Source organism: Salvelinus alpinus, chromosome 10 (assembly GCF_045679555.1).
Source record: "Salvelinus alpinus chromosome 10, SLU_Salpinus.1, whole genome shotgun sequence".
NCBI classification, from domain to species: Eukaryota; Metazoa; Chordata; class Actinopteri; order Salmoniformes; family Salmonidae; genus Salvelinus; species Salvelinus alpinus.
In genome coordinates, this window is record NC_092095.1 from 23,162,164 (window position 1) to 23,172,396 (window position 10,233).

A 10,233-nucleotide genomic window follows, 5' to 3' on the forward strand; every position below is an offset into this window, starting at 1 on the left:
TTATGCCAAGTTATGCCAACGACTATCCTTTGAAACAAACTGATTTGAATGGCATCCACATTCCTCTATTTCTGTTACCTCAGTCTATCTTTGATAAACTGGAGTAGGATCTGAAGACCAACTCAAACTGAGACACTCAGGAAGAACTTCACTCAACTAATGGAGATCAACCATCTCCTGCAGATGACTGCTGACTTTTTTGAGGAGGTAAATGACCGATAGCATTAGACTTACGCCCTCCTATGACCAATACTGGGATGGCAAGATAAGAATGACATAAATGTCATAAAGAATAATAACATTAACAGTCCTGTTCTTTTCTCATGTTGTGCCTATAGGCTGAGTCCCAGCTGAGCTTCCTTCTGAGGACTCAGTGTACTCGTCCAGGATGACAAGCCAACGCAACAGTTACACCAGCACCAACTTGGGTGGATGTTTAACCTCATGTTACTAGTCAGGCTAATCATGGAAAAAAGCACTAGAGAAGGTCTTACAGTGTGTGTGCCTGCTACCCAATGGGCGTGGGAAGTCATTATTACATCATTTTCAGGTTGTTGTCTGGTTGTTGAGAAGTCAGATAACCAGATTACAACCAAGTAACAACATATTTTTGCCCCCTTAGAAGCATGATGCCTTCCTCTTCTTTCCTCTGGCAGGTTTGTGGTGGTTTTGACTGTTTTCTGCTCATATGAGGATCTAGTTAAGAAGGATGTTTTTGTTGTATTTGTCCAAGGAGACCTGGGGCCTGTTGCACAAAACTAGGATAAGGGATTAAGCCAGGATATCTTGGTGATCCTGGCTCAATTGATCCGTAATCCGGTTGCACTAAAGATGGATAGGGGGCAGGAGGATATGTTATGGTATAAATTACCATGGAGATTTATTCTGTGGAGCTAGCCTGCTCCAGACCAGGCTAAATTCCAGGATCTATTTAATCTCATCCCTAATGTCAGTCAGCAGTCACCACAAATGGAAACCAATAGTTATTTCACTGCTCACTATACATTGTTATCACATATAACTAGACCCACTGTTATTATTTAAACGTTTGTGATCATTAATTTCAATGATTTTGGATAAAAAATGATTTTTAGATGATGTTGCTATCATTAGATAATTTACAGTTTCCCATAGACTATAAGGCTATATATAAAATGATAGAATATTAGGGCCACAGAGGGGAAAAAAACACAAGTCATAATATTGTAACCAGTTGTTTTAAAGGAGGACAGTTGTTAAAATGACAGATGTGGGGCATTTCGTGAAATTGTACTTCAGTATGGTTTCATAAACAAAGACATGCTGATGTGCCAGAATATTAAGTATCACATTGTCATAAGTATCAAAACTGTAAAAACAATATGTAGCTTTTCTGCAGATCATAAATTTATGACTTTATCCTTTTTCTTCAGTGTGGCCCTAGTACTCTGTCATATAAACAAATACACATTCCATATGAATATAAAAACACAATGTGTAACATTATGTTCCTTTATTGAATAAGGACAAAACAAAGCAGGTAAACCATCAGCTCCTTTCGAAACTGAAGTCACAGTGACTCTACAAGATGGAAAGCACAGAATCCAAGCATATTATACAAAATGATACATACACATTCAAAGGTCTGTATATAACACACCCTGCATGTCTGCACACTAAAATAAATGCAGGACAAATCCATACACATCAACTGAACAGACAAATGAATGGATGCAGTAGCCTCCCTGCAGCCTTGTATTACACACAGTATACCGCACAAACATCATAAGAGGCCAAATTCGTCAAAAAACGAACCCAAAAAAACCCAAATTCCTCTGCCACCGCAGGACATATTTAACCAAAATTGAAAGCACACATACTAACTAAAATAATTCAACACATATTGGTCCCTCAGCAGCCGACCACTGTCGTCATCAGGGAAGATTGCCGGATTGTCCCAGTCCATGGCTGGTGGCACTCTGGGGGCCCTCTCCTTCCTCAGGCAGGCCACATTGTGGAGGACAGCACAAGCCACAGTAATATCACATGCCCTAACAGGGCTGACCCTTAATTTGTGAAGGTAGTGAAAGCGTGCCTTCAGGAGGCCAAAGGTCATTTCAACTCTGGCCCTGGTCCTGGCATGGGCATGGTTGTAGGCCTGCTGTGCTTCCTGGGGGTCTGTGAAAGGTGTCAGGAGAAAAGGCTGGCAGCCATACCCCCTGTCTCCCAGCAACACACCAGAGAATTCACCTGTCAACACAAAATCTCATCATTACTACCTCATAAACACAGTGATATTCTTGACACAGCCATGATGGTTATAAATAGGGGTTGTGTGGCTTACCTTGTGATAGGCACTGATAGATTTCAGAGGCCCGAAAGATTCTGGAGTCATGGACTGAGCCAGGCCATTTTGCCACAACATTGCTGATCACACAGTCAGCATTGCAGACCATCTGAAATCATAAGATGAGGAATATTACACCAATCAATGCACATCACTGGCAATGCAGAGTGTTCGTCAATGGACAATATCAAAAAGTTATGTTCACCTGAACATTAATGCTGTGAAAGGATTTCCTATTCACAAAATCGGCCTCATGGGCACCTGAGGGGGCTTTTATCCTTATGTGTGTGCAGTCCACTGCACCAATGACATTGGGGAAACCTGTCACACAAAGTAATGAGTATCCTACTATGTGTTAACAGTTGTCCTGTAATTTGTAGATCCTCTTACCTGCAATCCTATAGAACTCCTCTTTGATGTCACAGAGTCTTCTGTGGCCAGGGAAGGAGATGAAGACATCTGCTAATGCTTTGATAGCCAGACACACACTCCTTATTGTGCGGCAAATTGTGGCCTTGTTCAGCTGTTCTGCATCCCCCACTGAGTACAGGAAGGCTCCACTAGCAAAAAAGCGCAAGGCCACACAAACCATTTGCTCCACACTCAGTGCATGGCTCCGTGCAGTGCGGTGCTTAATCCTGGGACCCAGTAGTCTGCATAGATACCTGATGCCATCTGCAGAAAACCTGTATCTTTCATATAGATGGTCATCAGGGAAGGCCAGTGGGTCCAACCGGTCCCTGAAGACCCTTTCTCGCCTGAAGGCTCTCCTCAGCACAAGTGCTTCTTCATCCACCACATCTCGCACGAATGGGCATGCCATTGTCAGAGCAGAAAGGAACACACAATTTTGGGCCTTCATATAGGCTAGTGGCCACACCTGGTGCTGGGGGGGTGGGCAAAAGAGGGCGATGCCTTATAACGATGACTTGGTTGTACTGATTGCTGGGAAAATAAAAAAAAACCTTAGAAAGATGCCACCGTCCTGTGTGCTCACAATAAGAGCTCATATGTCATGGCTCACTTGACTTTACGAGAATATACCTAATGTTTATTTTGAGCTGTGTCATCTTCTTGGAGCTGGGGGAGGAAAGAAAAATAATGATTAATACATTTGTGTTACAGTTAGCATACAGTGTACATTGAAGGCATATCTCACCTCCCTCTCAAGTTTTTTTATTTCAAGGTCCAGTTTCCTAATTGTCCTCTTTTTTATTTCGGACTCCAGTGCAAGATTTTCCATCTTTTTCTTCTTGTACTGAATGTCTATGTCTGCCAGTTCTATTTGGCGCCGGAGGTGGTTGCCATACAACTTTCTGATAGCTTGTGAGCTCTGTGAACACAATACAATTAGCGCAGCTGGAATTTGGCAGGATGTGGTGTCCTTTTATTAATACGCACTATGTTGCCAGGCTGGTTTTCCCACTGTATAGCATCTGGGTCCTGTAAAAGAAATTAGATTTTTTGATTTTGATGAGGACTCCTCACCATTGTAGAGTAAATAGTACTTTCACAGTCTTAACATGATACCTCATGCCTTCTGGAATCCAGAGAGATGGTCTCCTCCTCATCATCGTCTCCATTATGTGCTGTTGCTGCTGCACTGGGGCCTTCACCCTATCACATTTAATCGGATTCATATTGAAGCTAGTAGACAAGACATGCCAGGCCTACAGTATGCCTTTGATGGAGTACTCACTGGATCAGCATCGTCTGGTGCTTGTGCTGGTGGCTCTAACAGGAACACAGTGCTGCCAGACACTGCAAGGCAATAGGTAAACCAAAGTCAGACAGTCCAAATTGATTCAATATGAATGTGGTTGTATCCCATGTAGAGATGGAAGGACATACCTTGAATGAAGCGGGTGGCATCTTGGGAGGAACCTATGCTCGTCTCTTTCCCCCCAGGGATCCCCTCTAAGACGGGCCTGCCTTTATTTAGCTCCAAGGCCATGTCCTCTGCTGGGGTAAGGTCAGCCTTTGGTGACCCACCACCCGTGCCTTGTCTGTGGGTATTCTTTTTCACTGCTAAAACAGTACAGACAATGTGTGAGCAGGCACCTTCTGGGTACAATATATGCTTGTGCTTTGTTAAATATTAGTCAGGGACCATACCATTCTGCAGAATGTTCTTGTATTTGATTTTGACCTGCTGCCATGTCCGTTTTGGCCCGTTCATGTTTAATCTACACACACACACACACACACATTTAATGGAGTCACACTGCAAAAAATTACTTGGTATTTTTGTCTTGTTTTCAGTAAAAATATCAAAAAATGTATCATAGCTTTATACAGTGTGATGGAGTTACTTTACACAATTTCACTCATATCTGCAGTGCATTTCAATTAAAAATTTAACCGTTTCATAATTACAGTACAACTGCATTTTTGGAGATGTGAATTAAATATTTGAATTGTAATTGTGATGTTTCAGCGGAGCGGTGAGTGTGTAATTGTGCACTACTTACGCATTCAGGCGGTCTGCAATACTTTGCCACGCTTTTTCTCTTTGCTTTATCACTGTGGCGGTGTTGCCTTTCTTCTTAATTATATATTTTACGTCCTCGTATGCCTCCATGAGGATTTGTGCTTCCGACGGGGAAAAGTACGCGGCTCTAGTTGCCATGGTTAATCAGTTAATCTGTGATCTGTGGCGGGGTCTATTTGAGTGAGCCGTGAGCGCGCACCTATCCAGGATTGGTTTCACCTGGCTTAATGAATCCGTGTCTGCTCATCCTGGCTTGGTCTTTGTGCAACCAATTAAGCCTGGACGCACATGTTTTGGCTTCATTGAGCTCAGCTGAGTCATTTATCCCGGATGTCTTAATTCTACTTTTGTGCAACAGGCCCCAGGTCAGAGGAAAGATCAGAAAGCTATGTGATGGGTGAGGGAAATTATCCCTTGAGTATGTCAAAAGCCTTAAGAAGTAAAATTATAAGAAAATAAAATTCCCTTCAAAGATTATCAATCCGTATGCACAAAAGGAGATGTGTAAGGGGTGCGCACTGGCGGCAGAGAAGTCAGGCGCAGGAGAGCAAGAACTGTGTTACAACGGCGCAGTTTAATAATAAAAATCACTGTAAACAGAACAATCAATACAATGGGTACAAAACCCGTCGCACACCAGAATAACGTGCACAAGCACTTACAATAAACAATTCCGGACAAGGACATGGGGGGAACATAGGGTTAAATACACAACATGTAATGATGGAATTGAAACCAGGTGTGTGGTTAGACAAGACAAAACAAATGGAAAATGAAAAGTGGATTGATGATGGCTAGAAGATCGGCGACGCCGACCGCCGAACGTCGCCTGAACAAGGAGAGGAACCAACTTCGGCGGAAGTCTTGACAAGATGAGAACAAATGTCAACACACACATTGAAGAACTTGGAATGGTAAATGGTCTGTTGTATAACCCTTTCACAATGTATGTAGCTGAGGGATTGAAAATGATGGGTCAAGACTATTGCTATACTGTCAATCGCTATGTATTTTCACGGTTGCACAGATCACTGGTTTCAGAATGGAAAGTGTACAAGAAGATCTCATCAAATTAATTGACTTTTTTGTTACTTTGTTTCATTTTTTCCCTCCCTCCCTCCCTCCCTCCCTCCCTCCCTCCCTCCCTCCCTCCCTTCCTTTCTTCCACTTCTCCTTGCTTCTATCAGGTCATGAAGAGGACAGAACAGTTCCGTGCGACTGCCCTCACTGCAGCAGCAGCAGCAGCCAACCTCCCGGAGTGGACCACTAAAGAAGATGAAGACCATCTATTACACACTGAACCTGTGTAACATAGACATCACACAGAAGCTGATTCTTGCTGAGATTTGGTGTCCTGTGTCTGACTTAAACCTGCTATGATAAAGGGATCAATAAGTACACTGAACTTGATTTAATTACAAAGCATTCTGGGTGTACACAGACAGATTTAGGGTGCACATCAATGCAGATTTCTTAAAAATGAACTGTGTGCATATGCATGTGCATGTGAATACAAACACGCGCGTGCACACACAACCTGGTATAGCCTTCGAATTCTGTAACACTCCATTCACATAACAGACCGGTAGCTTATTAACACAACTGAAGCAGCAGTGGCAGCCAATACTGATGAATGAAACCACTACAACAACAAGACCAGAATTAAACTACAGTTTTATGATGTTTCCAAACGTTATGTTTTTAATGTCTCATCTATCCTTTACCGGGTTCAATTCCAAAACAAGTTCTACAAAGAATCTGGGTACAAGTTCACACCACTTTACTTCGACAGGATGCTCAACATGCAGTGATTTCAGATAGAGAAACATGCTATTGCTATTGCTAAAAGTCCGTTCTCATATGCATTTATTATTTATGGAGATATGCGTTTGTGTTAGTCATTGATCACATAAAGTTGAGCTCGATATGTGTATCCTATATGTAATCTATAACTGTCGTCATTGCATAAAAAAAGATGTGCAAGCAAGGTGTATCATTTGCCACAAGATGGCAGCACACAATCCTCAGTCAGTCATGGTTCTAAAAGTAAATTCAGCAACAAGAATGACCAAAAGCACAGTCAATACAGAGAGATGTAGATGAGCATCTACTCACTAAAATATGTGTACGCCTTGTATTTAAAATAAAAAATAAAAAGTAAATAAAAAGTTACATTCAACAAATCTGTGAAATGTCTTGGGATAGAATATGGAAAGATAAGTTATTCTGTTGTGATTGCCTGTAGGGATTCTTCTTGTGCGTGCTTAGTGCATTGAAAGTAAAATCCCAAACCAATCAGTGTATCTGTTGTCTTGCAATAGGATTCATGTCAAGAGTCTAATGCTAAATAAATACTTTCTTGTATTAACTAATGGGTCCTAATTGGCAAAATATTAAATTAGAGAGAAAAGCTTGATCTGTAGATTTGGGGGACAGATTAGTTATTTGTGGATGTGATACACTCTGTCGTCCTCTCGGGGAAAGAAAAGTGTATCCTTACCTAAACATCGACATTAGAATGTTCCATTGAAGAAACCACCAAGGAATGTAGGCTATATCTGCAGAGTTATTTAGGCCAGCTTAAAATCTAAAAACGGTCTAAAAAGCATTGTAAAAAAAAATAAAAAAAAGAACTAAAAAGGATTACAGTTTCGGCTCACCTAACTTCATGTGCTTTCAACCGCTTGAGGAAAGGAAAGGGGATTCCCCCAGTTACCTTCAAGCATAACAGTTGGCCTACATGACCATTCAGATTGACAATAACAATTATCCGCTACAAAAAAATGGTTGTAGCATGTTCATATTCATAGCTCAATTCGATAAGGATGGTCACAACCCTCTGAAGACTGACCAAGTGCATTCAGATTTGAAAATGACCATGTCTATAACACAGCTGTGAAACCATACTGGTCACTGTGGGTATCCTGGCGCTAGTACATCCTTATGTCTGCCACAGTTTATTCTAAGCATTGCCATATATGTCTCTGTTCCTTTGTCTTTGTAAAAAAAGAGGAAGGTTGGGACTTGACTATGATGGTAATCCCGGGGATTGACTGCACAAGTGCTCCAGCCAGTATTAGACATGGCATAGGTACATTTTTATGTCTTATTTCATTTCTATGTGACATGGTGCATCTTGTGTGCCAAGACCTCAGAGTTCTGTCAACACACAACTCCTCCAAATGACTGTAACACACAGCTCAGAAGACTTATTAATGCACAACATTCAAGTGTTGAGGTCAGTTCCATCCACTTACAAATATTCAATTTAATACTAATATATGTCAAATATGTCTACAACTTTGTTCTGTCTCTATGGCATATGCAATGGCCTGCCAGTTATGGGTGTTTACTTGTCAAAACTGGAAAAAGGATACCTGATTTAGGCAAAGCCACCAGTCTTCTTAATTCTGGAGATTTGGTTAAATCATAAATCTTTGCTAGCGAGAGGGGGAGGGCAATCAGTGCTTAAAGCTGGACTGTGCTTTTGCAGTAAGTGCAAGTTGCGAGAGGCAGGTGAAAGCAGGTTAATTGAATTGGGCTTTTAAAAAAGTGGATTGAATATGAGAGCAAGTGTGTGGTCACCTCTTTGCCCTCATTCCTTATTCTCCTCTGAGGGCACTTTTCCCACTTGCTGAGCAGAATGTGCTTCATGCATGATCGAATCTCACTGAGGGGTCTCAACATAAATGTTTCATGCACATGTTTCATTCTGTGTGTGTGGGGAGGGGGTGGTTGGTGCTTCTATCTTTGTGGGGAGCTAAAATCGCCAAAAGTCCCCACAAGGATGGTAATACAATGAAAATTCTCCCTGGTGGGGACATTTCCCCACATCCACATGAGAACAAAGACTATATTATCTTAGGGGTTAGGATTACAATTAGAGTTAGGGTTAGGGTAAGTGTTAAGTGGGTAGGTTTAGGGTTACGGGTTAAGGTTAGGGTTATGGTATTGATTACGGTTAGGGTATGGATTACGGTTAGGGTTAGGGAAAATAAGATTTTAGGTGCACACAAGGATAGAAGAACATAACGTGTGTGTGCATGTGTGTGTGTGCACATAAAGGTTATTAATTATATTATAAAACTGAAACGATAACTAATGATGAAAAAACAATAATTTAATTATTTAGTCAATTGAAATAAAATTATTAACAAACCCATTTGAAAAAACGAAAACTATACTGAAACTATTTGACTCCAAAACTAACTAAAAATTAAATAAAACAATCACAAATTATGTTCGGGCAAAAACCTAATGGGGTTTTCAAGCTACTGAATCTGGTGGGTAAATGCTACCAGGAGAAGCTGATGTTTCAAATAGACCTAGCTTGAGCATCACTATTCCTAGCTATCGCTAGCTGACAGGGGGAAAAAACCTGCTAGGTAGCTAACTTGATTCTTCTAACATGTACTACTAAAGCACTGGATTGGTGTAAACATGGGCACGAGAGAGTTTCTTTCCTCCATATTTTTTTGCACCAATCTTCACGATATTCCTTTTAAATTCAAGTCACATTGAGATTTACTTTATATCTTAAACCTAACCTTAGCTATAGGTTTATCATTTGAACAACTGACCACAGCAAGGCCGATGTGTACAACCTTTCCGACGGTCTGTCTAACCGTGAACAATCACTGCATGCAATACGGTTTTGTAAACCTCAGAAATTCTAAGCTTAATTGTTCTCAGAAGGTCATACCATGGACCATTTAGCTATTTGGTTTAGAATTTTAGGACCCCTTTAGGTATATCCATTATTTTAATAAAAATAATGTTTGATAAAATATTGAATTTGGCCTTTACTACTATAGCCCATAGAGACGCATTGAATATCACATTCATAAATGGCAAAAAAAGACAGTAAAAAAATGAATCATTAGGAATAAGGTTTTGAAATAAATAAGCTCTGGAAATAAATTCATATTTTTACATTTGTGAGCACAAAAACTACCTCCATACTTCCATTCATTTGTATGGGTTACCTATAGATGAGTTCATCGTGTTCGTGAGTCTCCCCTTTCTATAGAGTAGTCATATTATTTTGTAGGCCAAACCGTTCGGATGCTAGAGGTTTTCGTGAGAAGACTGATTTTCCTCGAATGTTTCCTGGTCTGACAAATAGCGATGGAGCTCTGCCACTTCCCACCGCAGAGGCGGAAGGGCGACATAGGTGGATGTGGTGGATTGAGACAGATCTCCACAGTCGTGGCCAAAAGTTTTGAGAATGACATCAATATTAATTTCCACAAAGTTTGCTGCTTCAGTGTCTTTAGATATTTTTGTCAGATGTTACTATGGAATACTGAAATATAATTACAAGCATTTCATAAGTGTCAAAGGCTTTTATTGACAATTATATGAAGTTGATGCAAAGAGTCAATATTTGCAGTATGGGTTTTTGTGGGTTTTTGTT

At 40.8% G+C, this 10,233-nt stretch overlaps 1 protein-coding gene across 4 annotated transcripts; it reads right to left on the reverse strand.

Moving 5' to 3' along the window:
- Positions 1-1,456: 1,456 nt before the first annotated feature.
- Positions 1,457-5,219, reverse strand: LOC139531734 (putative nuclease HARBI1). Of its 4 annotated transcripts, none has more exons than XM_071328463.1 (9): positions 4,442-5,219; positions 4,178-4,354; positions 4,026-4,087; positions 3,857-3,943; positions 3,728-3,769; positions 3,486-3,659; positions 2,717-3,406; positions 2,324-2,435; positions 1,457-2,229 (listed from the first exon to the last, which is right to left on the reverse strand). In XM_071328463.1, exons 1-7 carry the CDS (start codon positions 4,503-4,505, stop codon positions 3,371-3,373), a joined length of 642 nt encoding a protein of 213 aa, XP_071184564.1. In that variant the 5' UTR covers positions 4,506-5,219; the 3' UTR covers positions 1,457-2,229; positions 2,324-2,435; positions 2,717-3,370. The 4 variants fall into 4 exon arrangements, with proteins under 4 accessions (XP_071184564.1, XP_071184565.1, XP_071184562.1 ...); XM_071328464.1 differs by having other exon boundaries at positions 2,532-3,406; XM_071328462.1 differs by lacking the exons at positions 1,457-2,229; positions 2,324-2,435 and having other exon boundaries at positions 3,383-3,659.
- Between the last annotated feature and the right edge of the window lie 5,014 nt (positions 5,220-10,233).

Coding starts and splice junctions, on each gene's coding strand:
- LOC139531734 (XM_071328461.1), bottom strand. CDS start 3,188: ATGAAGGCCCAAAATTGTGTGTTCCTTTCTGCTCTGACAATGGCATGC. Junction 2,648..2,716: donor GGAGTTCTATAGGATTGCAG/GTAAGAGGATCT, acceptor TTTGTGTGACAG/GTTTCCCCAATGTCATTGGT. Junction 2,230..2,323: donor CTATCAGTGCCTATCACAAG/GTAAGCCACACA, acceptor TTGTGTTGACAG/GTGAATTCTCTGGTGTGTTG.